General features: G+C 42.9%; 1 protein-coding gene across 1 annotated transcript in view; it reads left to right on the plus strand.

Moving 5' to 3' along the window:
• Nucleotides 1–23,283, plus strand: part of LOC124616606 (venom dipeptidyl peptidase 4-like) — a 424,228-nt gene that overhangs the window by 368,489 nt on the left and 32,456 nt on the right. The window contains exons 14-16 of the mRNA XM_047144927.1: nt 1,301–1,481; nt 11,273–11,467; nt 19,903–20,063. Coding sequence (XP_047000883.1) covers nt 1,301–1,481; nt 11,273–11,467; nt 19,903–20,063 — 537 coding nt within the window. The remainder of the gene's footprint in view (nt 1–1,300; nt 1,482–11,272; nt 11,468–19,902; nt 20,064–23,283) is intronic.

The following is a 23,283-nucleotide window of genomic DNA, read 5'->3' on the forward strand; positions in this document are numbered from 1 at the left end:
AGTTTTTCATAGCCTTTCTCGCCACTTGCGATACGCATCTCGCGACGCACGTGAACAGCAAGATGGCGTAATATTCTGGATCAGATACAAAGTGCAAAAGTTTTGTTTTTCTGTGTAAAAAGCAGCCACACGAACGTGAGTACACGAATAGCTAAGCAACAGCTAAATACACACAAAAATAACTGGTTACCACAACACTACCACAACCCCAAGTATATACTGCTGACATACGAAGTTCACCTTTGAGTATTTGTTTACTAACAGCCGTTCACATGGTTGCAGATGACATGATGTTCGCTAAGTAAAAAGACGGCAACAGAAAAAAGAGCACAGAAAATATGTCACAAACAGCGCCAATAATTGCTTAAAACACGCTGTAGCATACAATAAATAAAGTAGTATGAAAATATCAATATAAAACTATATTTCAAAAGACGATTTGTAAAATGTAATAATGTCTTACTGTGTTTGTACAACCATACCATTTTCTGCATGTTTTAGATTTAAAAAACCCCACTGATGATGGTGATATTTGTCGCCGAAACTAGTTTGGGATAATAAAGAAATAAACGAATAACAAGGTGTTTTGCATCAAGGTGGACTCAGTTTCTGATATTACTGTCGTACCATAAGCTTTTACCATCTGAACTCGGGACCCAACTGATCAGGCCATGGTTTACCAGTCGTCTAGGGTCCAACCGATATGGTCAGAGCGTAGATGTATTGCAGGCGATGTCGTGCTGTTTGCAGATGCACTAGTGTTGATCATCTGCTGCCATAGGCCACTAATGCCAGATTTTGCCGCACTGACCTAATGGACACGTTCATCGTATGTTCCATGTTGATTTCTGTGTTGTTTTACGTATTGTTTCTTGTCTGTCAGCACTGACAACTCCACCCAAACGCTGCTGCTCTCGGTCGTTAAGTGAAGGCCGTCAGCCAGTGTGTTGTCACTGATGAGAGGTAACACGTGAAATATGATGTTATCAGCATACTTTGGACACTGTGGGCTTTGGAATATCGAATTCCTAACGATAGCTCCAGCTACCATTCCGCGTTCAAAGACTGTTAATTACCTTCATGCGGCCCTAGTCACATCGGAAACCTTTTCAGATGAACAACTTGAGTAGGAATGACAGCTCAGTCAACGCACTGACCTTTTGTATCCTGTGTGCGTGATACTACCCCCATCTGTGTATGTACATATCACTATCCCATGACTTTCGTCACCTCGGTGTATGTACCAATGGTAGTCCAAGGGTTAAAGTATCTTGACACGGAGTTCTTGCTTGTGTGGCAGGCGACGTGCTGCAGTGGGTGGACAACGAGGATCTGCGGACGCAGCTGCTGAGGAAGCAGCAGCCGCGCCAGTTGGACGACTGGGTGGAGGTGGGGGGCGGGCTGCGCGCGCAGGTGCGGCTCTGGCTGCCGCCGGGGCTCGATCCCCGCACCTCTGAGAAGAGGCCCGCCATCGTCTACGTGTGAGTACACCGCTGTGCGCGTCTACGAGTATTTTAAAAACTGTGCTGTCCTGCTACAACACATAAACGTTCAAAATACTGCTGGTAGAGTGCAAAATGATTCTGGAAAATTGGGGTAAGCGTGAAACAAAGACGACTCGAAGGTGTTTCGACTTCTTCAGAGACAGCGACATAGAAAAATATACTAAATGTGTAAATGATATTGTTTTCGCCATTTGACACTTCTTACTTCCTTCTCGGTAGAGTATTGAAGTTTCATTTTGTGGCTTTGATCAAATGATCGTGCAATTCGCATATTTCAGCACGAGCACATGAGTACAAAACAAAAATTTATACCATGAGAGTCGTACTGAGTATGCTGATATCCAAAATACCATCCTTTACCTTTAGAAATTAGTTACATTGGATGTTGTAGTAGAAGTCAAGAACATCATCTTACTATTTTGATTATACAGGGATCGAGATGTTGTTACCATTTATGTGATACTGGACCTGCTCCAGCTACGTATTGGTAGCAGTATGCCTTAACTACTGGACAACAAATCTGGCGTAGTGGTAATTTCTTTACTTACTATTTCCTGCATTTCCCTTCACGCCCCTTAAACTTTCATTGTGTGCGAAAAACTCTATTCTTATTAGATTAACATATGACACGCCCTCATCGCAGATTGTTTAAGAAGTCGGAAGCAGCTCGTGCTAGTCATATTGGTGACGGGGTATTGGCCATTGGGAGTCTCGACTAACGTAGTACAAATATTAAAGATTCATAAACCATTTGCAATATGTACACAAGAAAGAACCACTTCGCCACTTTAACCAACTATTAACTGGCCCATTATTATATATTTGTGAAATTATTATATTTTGTGGTGTCACCGCCAGACACCACACTTGCTAGGTGGTAGTTTTAAATCGGCCGCGGTCCATTAGTACATGTCGGACCCGCGTGTCGCCACTGTGTGATCGCAGACCGAGCGCCACCACAAGGCAGGTCTCGAGATACGGGATAGCACTCGCCGCAGTTGTACGGACGACGTAGCTAGCGACTGCACTGACGAAGCCTCGCTCATTTGCAGAGCAGATAGTTAGAATAGCCTTCAGCTAAGTCAATGGCTACGACCTAGCAAGGCGCCATTAGTAACATTGCATGTATCTAAAGAGTCTCACTTGTATCGCCACAATCTCCAGATGTACCAAAAGGATGGATTAAAGTTAAGTATTCCAGAAGCTACGTACTTTTCTTTATAGCATTCATTACGTATCCTGTTTCAGACCTCACGCCCATCTGCGTGAGCGTAGCGCGTGCCTTTCGGCTTCCCCTCATTGTGTCTAGGCTGTCTTGTCTAGACACAACATATTTTTTTCTGCAAGGCAGGAATTATTTGAGAAAAATTACTTTGCTTATATATACAGCAAAAGGGGGAAAAAAACTTCTAGCTTCCCACCGAGCAGCTCAAACTGTATGACCAAATACCTTAACGTAAGTGAGTAAAGATTCATAAGTTGATAGCAAACAATTAGAAATGTATTCCGAAAAGAAAAAAAATATTCTGGTGTGAAAGGCTTTTTGAAATTAATTACTGTTGTTGCAGCAGGGTCATGGAGTTGAGTGATGGGTTCAATTCGAAATGTGTTTTTGAGTGTGTACTTCTCCCTTTTCCTTGTCTTTATATTATAATTCTGTTTTGTCTTCGGAGAACATTATCGGCAGAAGTTACCATAAACCAGCTAGTGACAGTGTTGTGACCGTTTGCAGTGCTCGTTTTCCAAGCTAGTGGTCGCATCTGAGACTCTTCCGAAAGTAGATGGCATTATTAGTGGAAGTGGAACAGTGGAGATTTTAACCCTGTCTCGCAGTTCAAAGTGAAGTCTAGTGACATTTATTGAGACTGATTTCATATTGTAGTCGTGCTGAGGACTAATCTGGGTTCACCAGCAGTTGTTCCCGAGCAAACTTGTGGACCAATGTTTGGCGTGATTTTCCTGGCGGTCCACACACCGCAAAGCCTGCGTACATTCTGGCAGCAACAGCAGCGCGACGCCATGCAAGTTCCGAGGATGAGACAGAAGGACCGTTTCAAAAACGGGCAAAAATTTCCTTCGTGGAAGAAGTACTTCCATTCGTTTGCTCCTTCCACTTCTTCTTCTGTTTCCTTCATTATTTCATCATTGTCTCAGCCCATCATCGAAGAAGTACTCTCGTCTGTATATAATTTGTAAATATTTCGTACAAATTGGCTGAAATATGATGAATGTGAGAACTGTGCCATTGTCACCTACAAGTGAATGACTTCTAGGAATCATCCATACATATTATAAATTAAAGTCCTCCGCCGCATTTTTATGTCTGTATGTGAATAATGATTTCAGGAACTACTGTAGGTATTTTAATACTCATTTCCCTAATAGGAAGATTAGCAGGGATAGGAGGTAGACCCAAAGTCGCCCAAATGCAGCTCGAGGCCAGTGCGTGCTGCTTCTATCAGGAGAACAGCACGAGGTACTGCCTGCCGACTTCCTAAACAATCTGCGATGCATGACGTATCAGATATTAAACTGATAAGAATAGTTACACGCTAATTTTTGTCGGTCAATATGAATTGCAGTTGACAACGCCTGGATTAAAAATGTTGAGCTGCTTAAATTCTTTGCTAGGTGATCAGTGTGTGTGTGTGTGTGTGTGTGTGTGTGTCAGCTGAATTTTTGTGTAAATTCAGTTATAATACTACATCTTATTCTACCATCATTTTGATTGTAAGGTTCTCAACTGGATTACTGATCATCCACTCAGAAGTTTTTTCGTCATTCTCTTTTTCAACTACCACAGAAGTATCATCTGATTAAAGTAACTGATAGGAAACCTGATTTTGTCTGTAAATCATGCATATTGGGCAGGAATAGGATTGAGCCTAGTATGGAGCCGTATGGGACACCCTGAGATGTGGTTTTCCAGAACAATTATTTGCCGCCTTTAAAGTGTTCCTGCAGAGTACTCTTTGTTTTCTGTCCCATTAATAGGATTTAATCAATTGTACAGCATTGCCACTATTTCCGAACTGATCAAGTTCGTAAACATGCAAGATATAGTTTACAGTATCGAAAAGAAGGGACATCTGCAACCTTTGTGCTCTTTCCTGAATGCTGTGCTTATGTCCTCAACGAAGTTGTTCATCTCAGTTCCATTTTTCTGAAAAACAAACTGTTTGTTTAGACTAATGCCATGGTTTCCAAGACAATTTTCGATTCGAGTATCAGAAAATTTCTCAAAAGTGTTGATATTTCGAACCTTAATTAAGGCTTTATATGTTTAAGCCCTGTTCATATAGCTGCATACTCCAGCAGCCTGCGGTTTGTAATGGAACGAAAAGAAGATAAAAAGGTTTAATGCCGTGGGTATCTAAAGTATGGTGTGAATGCAGGTTCAGAATTAGAAGGTATCCTCTCTTCACCTAATAGTGGCCTAACGTTTAGGACAGACTCGCTCTTCGTAGGAGAGCAGGTGGACTGCCGCCCACATGGAGGACACTGACAGGCTGGTGGCAACAGAAACCGCTACTCGACCGTTATGAGTGATTCAACGGCCCAGTAGGTCGCTTAAATAACACCAGTTCCCGCTACGAATCACAGCGCTGCATATAACTTGTTTATGTCTTGTTTGTTAAGAAAGTATTACCTCAGTTCAAAGCAAACAGGTAAAGAAACACTTAAGCGCCAGAGAAACTGGTGTAGGCTTCCGTACTCAAATACAGAGCTACGCAAACAGGAAGAATACTGCCCTGCAGTCGGCAACGCCTACGTAAAACAAGTGTCTGGTGCAGGTGTTAGATCGTTTACTGCTGCTACAATGACAGGTTATCAAGATTAACGTGAGTCTGAACGTGGTGTTATAGTTGGCGCACGAGCGATGGCACACAGCATCTCCAGCGATGAAATGGTGATTTTTCCGTACCACCATTTCACGAGTGTACCGCGTACATCAGGAAACCGCTAAAACATCAAATCTCCGACATTGCTGCGGCCGGAAAAAGATTATACAAGGACGGGGCCAACGACGTCTGAAGAGAATCCTTAAACGTGACTGAAGTGCAGCCCTTCCGCAAATTGCTGCAGATTTCAATGCTGGCTCATCAACAAGTGTCAGCGTGCGAACCATTCAACGAAGTATCATCACAATGGGCTTTCGGAAGCGAAGGCCCACTCATGTACCCTTGATGACTGGACGACACAAGACTTTACGCCTAGGCCCGTCAACACCGACACTGGACTGTTGATGACTGGAAACATCTTGCCTGGTCGGACGAGTCTCGTTTCAAATTGTATCGAGCGGGTGGACGTGTACGGGTATGGAGACAGCCTCATGAATCCATGGACATTGCATGTCAGCGGGGGACTGTTCAAGCTGGTGGAGGCTCTGTAATGGTGTGGGGCGTGTGCAGTTGCAGTGACTGGGACCCCTGATACGTCTAGATACGACTCTGACACGTGACACGTACGTAAGTAATCTGTCTGATCACCTGCTTCCATTCATATCCACTGCGCATTCCGACGGACTTGGGCAATTCCATGAGGTCAATGCTACACCGCACACGCCCAGAATTGCTACAGAGTGTCTCCGGGAACACTCTTCTGAGTTTAAAAACTTCCGCTACTCACCAAACACCGCCCCAGACGTGAACATGTCTGGGATGTCTTGCAACGTGCTCTTCAGAAGAGATCTCATATGGGAAGACAATCTTTTTTTTTCCAAACCCCTGCAGTAAATTGTAAATAGCATTGACAGCAAAAATTAATGTGGAAAGAAGTACTGCCCTCCGACTGACTGTGAAAAACATTCATTGTGTGAGCTCACTGGGAGACGAGACTGCTCTCAGGAGAGAGTTGTTGACGAAGACTCTCGGCCAGTAAGGGTAACGTAGGTTTTACTCTGACAGATCATAGGACTGGTCAGATGTGCTGAATCGTTTATCTTACTACATCTGTGTTGGTTTTATCAGTTAGTAAAGAAGTCGAGACATGAGGTTTTAGTGTATATCAAGTAGATTAGGATAGGAACCGTGTCTCAGCGAAGTCATTTGACGAAATGTGTTTTAGGTTGACGTATTGGCTGTGGCGCCACCAGCAATGGAAAGGTGAACGTTTATCAATTCCAGCCATTCGTGCTGGCGAAATTTTAGAAAAATTGTTAAGCAAAGGCCGGACGTAGAAGCCGAAACAGAAATCCAAAGATGATACCCAGCAAGTGGCAGCGAAGGCCTTAACAATTTAGTATTTTATGTTGATCGAGATAGCTTTAATTATTAACTTTGCATTGTGTATTCCGGGTTGGGAAGGCAGCGGCGTCGTTGACATTTCACTGGTCCCTGCTAATGGTGTTATATTAGGTTGGTGCAAGCGTTCGTAGCGTTTTTGTCTTGCGTGGTCGTATTCCGATTGCTGAGCATTTATTTACCGATTGTCATTTTTGATTTGTAGTTTACTGTTGCTATTTGATTTTTACATATTATCATTTTGCCATTTGGAGATAGTGAGTGGAGCTCCGGACACTAGAAAGTGGAGTTCCAACTGGAGAAACCGAAGATTTCCGACGTATTCTTCTGTTTGAATTCAGTAAAGGGGGTATGAGCAGCTAAAAGATTTGCGTCGTTTATTGAGATAATGCCATTCATTGGTCAGAGTATGGCAAGAACATGGTTTTCTCGTTTTAGGAAGGACCATTTAGGCATTAGTGTCTCTCCAAGTTCAAGAAAAACCTCGGGGTTTGGTGAAGATCATCAGTTAGCTCGTGAGCAACACAGATCGTTCCTATCCTGTATCGTTACTGGTGACGAGAAATAGTGTCTTTATGCTAACGTGAGAAAAAGAGAGGCATGGTTGACCCCAAAGAAAGCAACAACTCCGTGTACAAAGACATCGTCCACCCACAAAAGGTGTTATGCATCTGGTGAATAGCGATGGTGTGGTGTGCTGTGAATTGCTTTATCAAGATGTTGACATTTATTGTCAACAGCTGGGATGTATTGGCCAGCCGTATTAACCTGATTGAAACGCCCTGCTAAACTCGCAGCACGGGACAGGTAGTATAACTGTCGAAAGGAGCCAAAATAAGCGTCCGTCAGTTACACTCGAACATACAACTTTATTATTTGATCAAACATTACAAGAACCCAAAAATTTTTTTTAAACACACAGCATTAATCCTTCGAACTTAATTACCGGCTGAAAGCCACTTTAATTTAAAAACGGCTGAAGGCCAATAACTTAAAACGCAAGCATAATCAGAAATTCAAAAGGCGAGCCTTATCTCAAAACAGTTCTTTAGTTAGGCTGAAGTAAACAAGTTAAATTGAAATCAGCTGAAAGCTGGACACTTAAAACTCCGAAACATTAAAAAAAACATTTTTAAAAAATCCAAAGTCCTTACGTGAAACAGTTCGTTGTTTAGGATGAAGGCTTTAAGAGCAAACAACTGAAACTCAAACCGGATGAAGGCTGAAGACTTAAAAATTCAAATTTTTTTTTAAATGCAAAAGGGCTTACGTGAAACAATATTTTAAACTAGGCTGAAGGCCTTAACAGTAAAACAACTCTAATTTAAAACACAAAACCGGATAGAAGCCATACAAGTAACAACAACAAGAACAAAATTTAAAAAAAGGCAGTACACACAAGGGTGCCCAGATGTTCGGGAGTCGGCCTGCGATTCAAACACTAATGCTCGCTTAGGTGAGACAGGCAGTCGGGCCAACCATTCACGATCTGACGACAACCCAACCGACCGACAGTAAGCGGACCCCCGACAGGATAACTTCCACTTCACCCGACCAGGGTACCACAGGGATAGAAGATATTGGCGCCCACAACCAATCATACACGGAGCTGTCAAACTACACATCGTCCTGGACAGCAACAACATGATGAAGAAACTACACTGCTGAAATTTACGTCGATGCCCAGGGCAGGTGACCGGAACGTTAACGGCCACAAGGCAGAAGATTCCGCTGTTGCACTTCAGGTCAAATAACCAAATACAGTAAAACTCCACTGGAGGGTGGCTAGAATTTTCCAAGTTGAAAACTCAACTTTCGTGTCCAGGGTCGGTGAGCCACGGACCTCGTAGCAATAGGAACAGCGCCACACTCTCCGACGCCGCGTAGAGACCGCCAGCGGAACCCGGCCAAACTACGCCCCACCGAGAATTCCTCATTTAAAATAACTTGTCAGTCAAAATCACACAAACTACGCACAGTTTCACGAACACTTGCACGAAGAAATAGACAATGCTAACGACAGTAACTGTACAATAACAGGGACGAATCACGAGTCGGCCCACACAGCCAACCCGTAAGCGATCGCCAGCCAAATACACGTCGTCCGGCAAGACGACCAACCGCCGACCAATAAAAGTCGTCCCCACTCCAATCATGTGTGTCGGCAACCGTCGGGCGAGTCATGGCGGTCCAGACCTCACTGCTGCTGCGCCACGACTGAATCTGTGCCGTGTGCCAACTCGAACACTGCCAGGCCCGAACTAACTGCTGGCACGTTTCAACTCCACCGCTGGTCCGTCCCCAGCCCATTGTACGACACACCTCCACGAAGTAATAGCAGTCCAGCAAAGATAATACGGCAGGGCCTATATCGATAAGCGCTGCTGCTGCTCACGGGCAGGCAAGGTGGCAACTCAGTGACACCATTAACTAAAAATTAACATAACGAGGCAGCAGTATGGTGAAATGTTGTTGTTGTGGTCTCCAGTCCTGAGACTGGTTTGATGCAGCTCTCCACGCTACTCTGTCCTGTGCAAGCTTCTTCATCTCCCAGTACCTACTGCACCCTACATCTTTCTGAATCTGCTTAGTGTATTCATCTCTTGGTCTCCCTCTGCCATTATTACCCTCCGCGCTGCCCACCAGTACTAAATTTGTGATTCCTTGATGCCTCATAACATGTCCTACCAACCGATCACTTCTTCTAGTCAAGTTGTGCCACAAACTCCTCTTCTCCCCAATCCTATTCAGTACCTCCTCATTAGTTACGTGATCTACCCATCTAATCTTCAGCATTCTTCTGTAGCACCACGTTTCGAAAGCTTCTATTCTCTTCTTGTCCAAACTACTTATTGTCCATGTTTCACTTCCATACATGGCTACACTCCATACAAATACTTTCAGAAACGACTTACTGACACTTACATCTATACTCGATGTTAACAAATTTCTCTTCTTCAGAAACGCTTTCCTTGCCATTGGCAGTCTACATTTTATATCCTCTCTACTTCGACCATCATCAGTTATTTTGCTCCCCAAATAGCAAAACTCCTTTACTACTTTAAGTGTCTCATTTCTTAATCTAATTCCCTCAGCATCACCCGACTTAATTCGACTACATTCCATTATCCTTGTTCTGCTTTTGTTGATGTTCATCTTATATCCTCCTTTCAAGGCACTATCCATTCTGTTCAACTGCTCTTCCAAGTCCTTTGCTGTCTCTGACAGAATTACAATGTCATCGGCGAACCTCAAAGTTTTTATTTCTTCTCCATGGATTTTGATACCTACTCCGAACTTTTCTTTTGTTTCCTTTACTGCTTGCTCTATATACAGATTGAATAGCATCGGGGAGAGGCTAGAAACCTGTCTCACTCCCTTCCCAACCACTGCTTGCCTTTTATGTCCCTCGACTCTTATAACTGCCATCTGATTTCTGTATAAATTGTAAATAGCCTTTCGCTCCCTGTATTTTACCCCCGCCACCCTCAGAATTTGAAAGAGAGTATTCCAGTCACCATTGTCAAAAGCTTTATCTAAGTCTACTAATGCTAGAAACGTAGGTTTGCCTTTGCTTAATCTTTCTTCTAAGATAAGTCGTAAGGTCAGTATTGCCTCACGTGTTCCAACATTTCTACGGAATCCAAACTGATCTTCCCCGAGGTCGGCTTCTACTAGTTTTTCCATTCGTCTGTAAATAATTCGCGTTAGTATTTTGCAGCTGTGACTTATTAAACTGATAGTTCGGTAATTTTCACATCTGTCAACACCTGCTTTCTTTGGGATTCAAATTATTATATTATTCTTGAAGTCTGAGGGAATGTCGCCTGTCTCATACATCTTGCACACCAGATGGTAGAGTTTTGTCAGGACTGGCTCTCCCAAGGCTGTCAGTAGTTCTAATGGAATGTTGTCTACTCCCGGGGCCTTGTTTCGACTTAGGTGAAAACAGGGTGTTAAATAAGAGATGGCACGAACAGGAGCCACGCACGGCTCACTGATCTTGCGCCCTCAGATTTTCACCTTTTCCGCTATCCAAGGAACTTCCTTTTCGAATCAAAGTGTTCTTCCAACATGGTTCGACGAGTTCTTCGCCTCAAAACAACGTGATTTCTACAGCGGTGGAATCGAAAAGTTACCGCATCGTTGACACAGTGTTCTAAATGGTGAAGGAGACTGTATTATTGATGACTAAAGTCTCTGGCATGTATCTGTTGTGTTAATTAAACTTACGGAAAAATGCTTCCAATTTACGCAACAGCCCAAATTATACATACTTAACTACGTGAATCATTTTTGCGAGTGATTTTTATGTGAGTTTTTATTGTATGTGGTTATTTTAGAGGGGCATTTACTTATTTACATATCAACGTTTGGCAGTACTGTCTCTTAAAAGGAAATATTTGAGTTGTGAGTGACTTTTATGTATGTGATTCTGCAAGCTCAGTCACAATACGACACGCCACACTTCAATTTCGCGACTCGCTTTTACGTAATGTGAGACACAGGGGTGTTCCGTGGCAGGTACGCGGGCCCGGGTTCCCAGCAGGTGGACGACTCGTACGCGGTGGACCTGAACAGCTACTTCACGACGTCGCGGCGCTACGTGTACATTGTGATCGACGGCCGCGGGTCCGGCGGCAGGGACAACAGGACGCTCTTCTCCGTCTACCGCCGGCTGGGCAGCGTCGAAGTCGAGGACCAGATCAACGTCACCAAGTAAGGCCAGCTGCCGCCGCCAGAACTACACGCTTTCCCAGGGCTCTTGTATGTGTTGTCCCATTTACTTCCAAGCCGACGTCAAAACATTGCAAACGAGTGAATTACGCATCTATGCACTAAAATAGTAATGCACAAAAACTGATTTGGTGCGTTAGTTGCAAGGTATGGAAATACACATTTGGCGGAACCAATTTTTATCGCTACTTTAGCTATTTATCAAGCGTTGCTGAGTGGAATTTTTTTATCCCAGTCTTATATTAGATAAGAAAGGGAACGAAATCTGTCTATAACGTAAAAGCAAGCTTAAGTGGGGCAGGACAACAAACGGGCTGACTTGGAGCAGGAAAGGCATCACAGGACATTTTAATTTCCACTGCCTATACTTTTGCAAATACATTCATAAAACTTTGTCAGCGTGACCAGGAAGGATTCAGGATTGACACTCAAAGCAGTGGAAGTTCAAAAACATAACAAAATAATTTTTTTTTACATGTCAAATTTCACCACCTTTTCACTTACTATTGGCTGCTTTTGTTGCTATAGGTAGACTTTTCTTCATAAGTAAGAGAGATTCTTCGATGGAATTAGTACAGCATACAAACCATACTTACAGGTGCATGGAAGTCTCGAATTTATTTAATGTATGAAAAAATGAATGACCTGCTACGTTTTAAACTTCATGTTTAGAAATAACTCAAATTTTATAGTTAATTATCTCAATTTTTACCATAATTTTAATAGATTTGGAAAATTCTAGAGTAGTGCGTTAAGGAGTTTGTGTTTAATAATCAGTGCAAAATTCTTCGAAGAATCTCTTTTACTTAACAAGAAAATCGTACCTATAGCAACAAATGCAGCCAATAGTAAGTGAAAAAATTATGAAATTTCACATGAAAAAAAACCATTTTGCTATGTTTTTGAACTTCCACTGCTATGAGTGTGAATCCTGAATCCTTCCTGGTCATGCTGACAAAGTTTTATGAATTTATTTGCCAAAGTGTAGACAGTGGGAATTAAAATTTCCTGTGGTGCATCTCCTGCTCCAAATTGGCCCGTTTGACGTCCTACCCCCCTTAAAGTATTTTCCTTGTTTTGGAAGCGTAAATCCTGTGACTTCGTCATTAACACTCATCACTTTCGATTAATTCTATGTCGCTCCCTAACTTTCTCACCCTGGGAGTGAAATGTGTTCCAATGTGTTTGTGGGTAATATACCTTGTCTTTCGTCTTATCATGATACATTTGCCTATGATAAGTGTCCAAGGAATAGAAAAGCAACTGGAATCACTCAACAGAGGAAGTCCACTGGACCTGACGGGATACCAATTCGATTCTACACAGAGTACGCGAAAGAACTTGCCCCCCTTCTAACAGCCGTGTACCGCAAGTCTCTAGAGGAACGGAAGGTTCCAAATGATTGGAAAAGAGCACAGGTAGTCCCAGTCTTCAAGAAGGGTCGTCGAGCAGATAGACCTATATCTCTGACGTCAATCTGTTGTAGAATTTTAGAACATGTCTTTTGCTCGAGTATCATGTCGTTTTTGGAAACCCAGTATCTACTCTGTAGGAATCAACATGGATTCCGGAAGCTGCGATCGTGTGAGGCCCAGCTCGCTTTATTTGTTCATGAGACCCAGAAAATATTAGATACAGGCTCCCAGGTAGATGCTGTTTTTCTTGACTTCCGGAAGGCGTTCGATACAGTTCCGCACTGTCGCCTGATAAACAAAGTAAGAGCCTACGTAATATCAGACCAGCTGTGTGGCTGGATTGAAGAGTTTTTAGCAAACAAAACACAGCATGTTGTTATCAATGGAGAGACGTCTACAGACGTTAAAGTAACTTCTGGCGTGCCACAGGGGACTGTTATGGGACCATTGCTTTTCACAATATATATGAATGACCTAGTAGATAGTGTTGGAAGTTCCATGCGGCTTTTCGTGGATGATGCTGTAGTATACAGAGAAGTTGCAGCATTAGAAAATTGTAGCGAAATGCAGGAAGATCTGCAGTGGATAGGCACTTGGTGCAGGGAGTGGCAACTGACCCTTAACATAGACAAATGTAATGTATTGCGAATACATAGAAAGAAGGATCCTTTATTGTATGATTATATGATAGCGGAACAAACACTGGTAGCAGTTACTTCTGTTAAATATCTGGGAGTATGTGTACGGAACGATTTGAAGTGGAATGATCATATAAAATTAATTGTTGGTAAGGTAGGTGCCAGGTTGAGATTCATTGGGAGAGCCCTTAGAAAATGTAGTCCATCAACAAAGGAGGTGGCTTTCAAAACATTCGTTCGACCTATACTTGAGTATTGCTCATCATTGTGGGATCCGTACCAGATCGGGTTGACGGAAGAGATAGAGAAGATCCAAAGAAGAGCGGCGCGTTTCGTCACAGGGTTATTTGGTAACCGTGATAGCGTTACGGAGATGTTTAACAAACTCAAGTGGCAGACTCTCCAAGAGAGGCGCTCTGCATCGCGGTGTAGCTTGCTGTCCAGGTTTCGAGAGGGTGCGTTTCTGGATGAGGTATCGAATATATTGCTTCCCCCTACTTATACCTCCAGAGGAGATCACGAATGTAAAATTAGAGAGATTAGAGCGCGCACGGAGGCTTTCAGACAGTCGTTCTTCCCGCGAACCATACGCGACTGGAACAGGAAAGGGAGGTAATGAAAGTGGTACGTAAGGTGCCCTCCGCTACACACCGTTGGGTGGCTTGCGGAGTATAAATGTAGATGTAGATGATTGGGAGACTATGTTCTTCTAGTGAATCTCGAATGACTTCACTTTTAATTCCTGCAACGCAGCTTTGCTAATGCCAGTCGAATTATTATGTGATTCACTGTGTAAGATAGAGAGAGTAGATCTTTTTTCATCGCCACCTCCTGGACCTAAAACCTCTTCCATATATGTTTTTATACATATTGTTTTCTATTATTTGTCGTTTTTATGATGTGTGCGCACTGTGTCAAAAAAAAAAAAAAAGAAAGAAAGAGAATGGTTCAAATGGCTCTGAGCACTATGGGACTTAACTTCTGAGGTCATCAGTCCCCTAGAACTTAGAACTACTTAAACCTAAGTAACCTAAGGACATCACATAAATCCATGCCCAAGGCAGGATTCGAACCTGCGGCCGCCGCGCACTGTGTCAATGGGCTTTATTCTGTTCCTATTTTGTATAATTATTCATATAATCTACGCTAAACCTTGCTTTTAAAACATTATTTCAGATAATTTCGTTACAGTTTCCTATTCTCGTAGTGGGCATGTGGCCCCATCATAAGTGGACTTCAGTGACCTGCAGTATTTAATAAACTAACAGTTTTACTTAACAACATGCTTTACACTCTTTACTACAGTCTCAGTAATTCTCTCTGTTTACATTATTAACCTTCTAGCAAAGTAAGAAAATCAAAGTATTTCATCGTCCTGTGTGTGGAAAGGAAATTACTTGCATCCACTACCAGCTGAGACAAGGGTTCCAAAAAATTTGAAAGATGTCATCATTACCACCTCGACTCCCACCAAAATTCTTTATTTAATACCCAGTTTCAGTTGACAGGTCATGAGGTTCTTAAAAGCATTTAAAGCGTCATTTTAAGCGAATCGTTGACAATAAAACCATAAATTATCAATATATAAACTGTGTTAGGCAGTGCACTCTTAAATCTTATATCAGCACTCACCATTAACGCTATGAATGGATGAAAGTTTATAATCACTTTCCATTTAATGTAAACTGCCTTATATCAATTTCTTTCCTCATATTTGCACATTATACTGAACCTGATTGTGTGGTACTAAGATTAGATGTACAATGTCTTTCATGTGTACTCGCATACTGTAACTTGGAAACCCACTGCTAGCACTGATTGACTCAGCCTCAGTTGTCTTTACAAAATAATGTACAAACATTATTATCACGGAGATTCTGTTTGTTCTCCTTGCTTAATTTCATGGAGTTTCGAAAAACATCTTATTTTGATTGTGTTAAGCAGCATGTCCTATGAAATGAAGTGTTATACATATTTGTTTGTATTGTTCTAAAATTAATATTTAATGTTTGTTGTTCCTTGAGGTACCTAGAAATAATCTGAGCTCTGAAATTTAGGACTAGTATGCCTGCTTGATTTTTTTAGTTGAGCAAAAAGGATTTTTTATGTGAGTGCTACATATGGACTGCAATGATTCCTTTGAAAAGAGATGAAGCAATAGGCTTCGCTGGATTCCATTCTGTGATACATAATTATGGAAACTATCAACTTTTTATAACTATGCAAATTGGAGTCAGCCCTATATGAAAATCTATTACATTTATAATTAAATCCAGTCGAAATTGGGACATTGTTTTGAAGGTATTCTGCAACACTGGAATACTGGTTCTTGTGTTTTAATGATAAAAATAATGTACCTTCCTCTTACCAGAAATTAGTGCTTCCTAAAGCTTATTATGGTCAATATTTGTGCTTCTATCATGTTGTTTAGTAGCTTTTTGATGACAGCTTGCAATGAACATTGAGCACATTTAGATATTCCCTTGCATAATTTCTTCTTCTGTTTTGGTTCAGTATTGTATGAACATATTTAAATATTTTTCTTCTTTTATTATCATATTCTGTATTCACTTATTTGTTTGTTGAATCTAATCCTTTCCGTTCCTGAATTTTTTCTTTCATGGCACAACCAGTATTTTTACATACTGTCTGTCTGTGAAGGAATACACTTTTCTATGAGTTGTTGCTCTGTGTTTAGGGCGGTGCACAACTCATTAATTAAGCCAATTCTGTAAGAGTGCAGATCCATGCAATATGTGCTGTTGCCTCCTTGTATCCTATATCATTCAAGAAAATTCCAGAACATTAGAAAACATTAATTAATATTCGCAAATACTTGTGAATGCTCAAGAACATTGTGGAACAATATCACATTATTTCCCTCAAAAAATACATCCATGTAAAAGAGACAGAGATGTCCTCATGACAACTGTAATGTGATAGTGACCACTTTAGACACTCATTTCCACAACCACAATAGCTAAACATCTGTTGACACTTTGGTGAAGGAACTACTATTGATATGAAAGTTGGCATGATTTAGTAATATTTGGTGGTGTGTTTCTGGTCATGACCAAATGATGAATTTTTTCACTTGTTGTGCTGGATCGCTCAGAGATGAATGATGGGGCATCACACGCAACACAGAGTTGCAGAGTATAAGTTAGAAACTTTTATTACCTATGAAGCCTCTCTACTTTGTTTATGTTATTGTTTCCCAAAACCCATGTTGCAATTTAATTTTCAGTCCTTTTGTTAGAAACACTGAAGAATAACCTGAATGCTTAACTCAGGAATGATGGAATTATTGTGTGAATTTCTTCTGGGTTTAAGGCTTTTGCAGCTTTGTTATAATGATTTTCTGTAAACCAATGAGGGCACCACACGCTATTCTGGTATACAATTTGATAACTTTCCACACTTTGTGTAACTTCTCATGTATTCAGCTCACTGGAGAATGTCATCTGAACTCGTCGTTTTCCAGGTTAGGTTACACTAGATGCTGTTATGAAAGATTTAAAAGTGCATGCCCATTTATTGTAATGCTGTGACACATCTCTGTGTGACACACAGTTTCTTTGCACTCTCTTGGTTCCCAGTTATAACCATGTATGTCGAATTTCAACATCATGCGATAAACATATCTTCAGTGTTTTTATTAATATATTTTGCCATTTGCATTCTTTGACTAACACACCTCTTCACCTAACCTTTCATCAGTTACATGTGAGTTGTGTGGGATCTTACAACTAAATATACAGGTTGATTCAGGAGAAATGCCACATAATTTGTGAGATGATTCTACATGTGAAAAAAAACAAGAAAGTCCTTATCTGTCTGACTTTCGATCTTTACAGAACTGGAGCAGGTTGAAGACTACATACATCCATGAATGAATGTGAAGACGAGTGTGAATATTACTTGCCGAAATACTGTGTAGGCGCTGTTGGGTACAGAATATTGGTGGGGCAAGGACTAATCCGTTCTACAAGAGGTGTGTGGATTCTCCAACAGATAGCAGCCCCGTGTCACACCGAGGCAACGGCAGCAAGTGTACCCAGTGTGCAGTCGTGATCTGGGTCAGTGAGCAGTCGTTAGACCATGTGCATGTCGTGCTTAAGTGTTGTTTAACTGAGCAAATCCATTGCATCTTCGCATATCAACATGCCAAATATGTTCACCCATGCAGAATATTCAGACATGTTTTTTGTGTACAGGCACTATAATGGCAGTGCCCATGTGGCTATGACAGAATACAAGAGATGTTTCCCTGGTTGACAAGCCCCCTGTGCCAAAGTATTTCATAACGTTTTTCAAACATTATGCGAATCCAGAACACTACACAGTGTACACGTAAGATCAGAATGTGAGGCCATCTAGTCAGTTGAGGAAAGGGAAGACACCATTGCAATGGTGCAACAGAGTCCCACCACCAGTACGTAGTACATTAGCCGTCAACCCAATATCCACAAATGCGACCATGGCACACGTTACACTCCAAGGGATAGTACCCATTCCATATGCAGCCCATTCAATATCTCCATCGAAATGGCTCAGTAAGAAGATAACAGTTTTGTGAATGGTTGTCTGCATACAGAGACGTTGTGCAATACACTTTATTTACAGATGAGGCTACATTTACAAGCATTAGTATCACAAACGTCCACAGGTCTCATAAATGGGTGGTGGAGAACTCATATGATGCTAGGGAAACAAGATTCCAACTTGGGTTCTCAACGAACGTCTGGTGTGCTATTATTGATGGCCTAGTGATAGGGACTGTTTTCATGCCAAATCACATGACAACCGCAGCATACACACGTTTCCTGATAGCAAAACAACCTGCACTTTTGGAAGATAAAATATTAGAGCAGTGATGGCAAATATACCTGCAACATGATTTGCTGTACTAGACAAGTGCCCCAATACACGAATATCAAATTTCCTCAACGATGGATTGGCCATAGCGCACACATCAACTTGCCTGCCAGATCACCTGACATTACCCCACTGAACTTTTGTTTATGGTGCTGCATGAAGGGGATGAGTACTCTTCGAAGGTGTGTGAAGAGCTTCTCGCTGTTGCCAACATTAAAGCCTGCAGCATGTTGACAAGTGTATCGAGGACTTTCGAACAAGTTTAGTAGGACGGATCAGTCATCTGTCTCACCATTATTTTGTCCATCATAGTGTTCAAACAGCATTTCGGTAAGTAATATTCACACTTGTCTTCATAATCTTCAACCCTCTCCAGTTCCGTAAAAATCGAAAATCGGACACATGAGGACTTTCTTGGTTTATTTTCACATATGAAATCACATCATAAATTATGTCACATTCCTCCTGAATCGCTCTGTATAATTGTTCCCAGTATAGTTTACAGAAGAGGAAATGTTTGGAGATCCTAATTTTCCACTCTGCTAGGAACATATTGGCAAAAATGATAATTTCGTCCCATATTCACATCTTATAAAAGGAAAACATATGGCACACTTCAGTAACTGTGACGATTCTGCCTTCCATGTGTCTCTTTTTTTTTTTAAAAAAAACAAAAGTTTTGTTCAGTAAGGTTTTTATCAAACTATTCACTACAAAATGAATGCTTCGCGACACTAGAAAATTTGTGCCAGAGAGGGTCAAACAAAAGTGTTCAATTGCTTCAACAAATTCATTGTATTGTATGTTAGCCGGGAACCTAGAAACGACGGAGAGGCTCCGTCCCCGCCGTTACCCCACGACGATTACCACAGTCCACTCCACCCCTCTGCCGCCCCACGCCGGACCCAGGGTTATTGTGCGGTTCGGCCCCCGGTGGACCCGCCCAGGGAACGTCTCACACCAGATGAGTGTAACCCCTATGTTTGCGTGGTAGAGTAATGGTGGTGTAGGCGTACGTGGAGAACTTGTTTGCGCATCAATCAATGTAACTGAGGTGGAATAAGGGAAACCAGCCCGCATTCGCCGAGGCAGATGGAAAACCGCCTAAAAACCATCCACAGACTGGCCGGTTCACCGGACCTCGACACAAGTCCACCGGGCGGATTCGTGCCGGGGACCAGACGCTCCTTCCCGTCCGGAAAGCCGTGCGTTACACTGCACGGCCAACCGTGCGGGCTAACAAATTCATTACATTGCAGATTCAACATACGTGAACAGCTTACATGGTAACCTTTCATCGCACTGCATCTTCATTGATTTTATCCTCGTCAATTTATTCCTTTCATTTCGTTACAGTGAGTTCAGTTCACTTTTTCTCTGAAGTGACTGAACATAGCAGCCGTAATCTCTATTTCGCGTAAGTGATTCCTGCGAATGACAGTGACTGTGCCACAAAATAGACACCAACGTTGCCTTTGCTGTGCAGGCGGCTGACGGAGAAGTATGGCTTCATCGACGCCTCCCGTGTGGGCATCTGGGGCTGGAGCTACGGCGGCTACGCTACGGCCATGGCGCTGGCACAGGACGAGGAGGACGTCTTCAGGTGTGGAGTTTCCGTGGCACCAGTGTCCAGCTGGATATACTACAGTGAGTGCACCTAGCGACAGCTGCGTTGGAAACTTCCAGCGTTGAAGCTCACCTAAAACAAATCTTCTGTGATGGTAATCAAGTCTGTTTCCCAGTAGAACCTGATCTGCAAAAATTTAAGTACACGAAAGGCTATACATATACATAGACACTCCTCAAGCCACCGTAAGGCATGTGTGGGAGGGTGTCCTGCACCACTACTACTCATTTCCTTTCCTGTTCCACTCGCAAACAAAGCGACGGGAGAACGACTGTCTATATGCCTCCATATGAATCCTGATTTATCATATCTTACCTTCGTGGTTCTTAGGCACAGTGTAAGTTGGTGACTGTAGAATCGTTTGGCAATTGTAGCGTTGCTCTTGGCGGGCGAAAAGAGAAAGAATTGTTAGTTTATATACACTCCTGGAAATGGAAAAAAGAACACATTGACACCGGTGTGTCAGACCCACCATACTTGCTCCGGACACTGCGAGAGGGCTGTACAAGCAATGATCACACGCACGGCACAGCGGACACACCAGGAACCGCGGTGTTGGCCGTCGAATGGCGCTAGCTGCGCAGCATTTGTGCACCGCCGCCGACAGTGTCAGCCCGTTTGCCGTGGCATACGGAGCTCCATCGCAGTCTTTAACACTGGTAGCATGCCGCGACAGCGTGGACGTGAACCATATGTGCAGTTGACGGACTTTGAGCGAGGGCGTATAGTGGGCATGCGGGAGGCCCGGTGGACGTACTGCCGAATTGCTCAACACGTGGGGCGTGAGGTCTCCACAGTACATCGATGTTGTCGCCAGTGGTCGGCGAAAGGTGCACGTGCCCGTCGACCTGGGACCGGACCGCAGCGACGCACGGATGCATGCCAAGACCGTAGGATCCTACGCAGTGCCGTAGGGGACCGCACCGCCACTTCCCAGCAAATTAGGGACACTGTTGCTCCTGGGGTATCGGCGAGGACCATTCGCAACCGTCTCCATGAAGCTGGGCTACGGTCCCGCACACCGTTAGGCCGTCTTCCGCTCGCGCCCCAACATCGTGCAGCCCGCCTCCAGTGGTGTCGCGACAGGCGTGAATGGAGGGACGAATGGAGACGTGTCGTCTTCAGCGATGAGAGTCGCTTCTGCCTTGGTGCCAGTGATGGTCGTATGCGTGTTTGGCGCCGTGCAGGTGAGCGCCACAATCAGGACTGCATACGACCGAGGCACACAGGGCCAACACCCGGCATCATGGTGTGGGGAGCGATCTCCTACACTGGCCGTACACCACTGGTGATCGTCGAGGGGACACTGAATAGTGCACGGTACATCCAAACCGTCATCGAACCCATCGTTCTACCATTCCTAGACCGGCAAGGGAACTTGCTGTTCCAACAGGACAATGCACGTCCGCATGTATCCCGTGCCACCCAACGTGCTCTAGAAGGTGTAAGTCAACTACCCTGGCCAGCAAGATCTCCGGATCTGTCCCCCATTGAGCATGTTTGGGACTGGATGAAGCGTCGTCTCACGTGGTCTGCACGTCCAGCACGAACGCTGGTCCAACTGAGGCGCCAGGTGGAAATGGCATGGCAAGCCGTTCCACAGGACTACATCCAGCATCTCTACGATCGTCTCCATGGGAGAATAGCAGCCTGCATTGCTGCGAAAGGTGGATATACACTGTACTAGTGCCGACATTGTGCATGCTCTGTTGCCTGTGTCTATGTGCCTGTGGTTCTGTCAGTGTGATCATGTGATGTATCTGACCCCAGGAATGTGTCAATAGAGTTTCCCCTTCCTGGGACAATGAATTCACGGTGTTCTTATTTCAATTTCCAGGAGTGTATTATTTTGAAAAATGTCGAAAAAGTGAATATTTTGGTGGGCCATTTGGCAACAGAATCAGGGATTGATTACACTATTATAATAACATACGTTGAGCATTAAATACCGGAATAAGAGCAGCAGATTGATTTACTTGAGATCGTTCGGAAGAAACATTATCATTTCTTTGCATTTTTATAGTCGCGATGTAGTCATACCCGGAACAACACTAAGCGACCAGAAGATTTATCGAATGTAAAAGAAATACAACACTACACAATTAAAAAAAAGAGTTGGTTCAGAAATAATAGGAAAACGATAATATTCCTTCTGGCTCATGCTGCGTTCGGCCTATCAGCGTGATCGTAATTTCTGGCGATGAACTAACACAAAATAATTATCATGCAAGTGAATGAGGAGGTGGAAATCATCAAGGTTAATTTACTAAAATAAGCACAGTTATCTTTAACACACGTTTTTTTAATTCAACGTACCTTATCATATTAAATTACAATAGATGACCATTGTGGTTCAAACGGTTCAAATGGCTCTGAGCACTATGGAAGTCAACAGCTGTGGTCATCAGTCCCCTAGAACTCAGAACCACTTAAACCTAACTAACCTAAGGACGTCCAACACATCCATGCCCGAGGCAGGATTCGAACCTGCGACCGTAGCAGTCGCGCGGTTCCGGACTGCGCGCCTAGAACCACGAGACCACCGCGGCCGGCTACCATTGTGGTTAAATACTTTATACATAACAGCCAAAGTGTCCTCTTGATGCTGTCTGTTCGTAAGCAATTACAAGAAACTACATGTTTTGTGATTGGAGAAATAACAACATATTTACTGAATATTTTCACATAAAATATAAAATACCGATGCGGAACACAGCAAATCCGCGTCCGCCTTTCATGGAATACAAACAGTAAAAGAAGCGGCGCCCAATGCCTCATTTGTCATGAAACAACAGAATTCTTTTTTTATGTCATTAATCGATACATGAACATAGAGATTTACAGGCACCGTGCAAGAACGGCAAAGATAAAGAATAATAGATTCTGTCGCTGCTATGCTATGGTTCATTTCTTTTACTTTAAAGTTGTTAGAAAACTTTAGGCCATCAGGTGTGTACTATTGAGCCTATATTATTGTTTGTGAGGCGAAAATTACTAATATTACACAGTCAACTTCAAATTCTGCTTCTCTAAATTTTCTCAACTGTATTCCTCGAAAAAAAAATGTCGCCTTCTTTCCAGAGACTCCCATTTGAGTTTCTGAAGTATTTCCGTAAGAATTGCGTGTTGTTTGAACCTACCGGTAACAAATCTAGGAGCCCACCTCTGAATTTCTTTGATGTCTTCCTTTAATCAGCCCTAGTAAACATCACAAACACTCGAGCAGTACTCAAGAATAGG

This window comes from Schistocerca americana, chromosome 5 (assembly GCF_021461395.2).
Source record: "Schistocerca americana isolate TAMUIC-IGC-003095 chromosome 5, iqSchAmer2.1, whole genome shotgun sequence".
Classification (NCBI taxonomy): domain Eukaryota; kingdom Metazoa; phylum Arthropoda; class Insecta; order Orthoptera; family Acrididae; genus Schistocerca; species Schistocerca americana.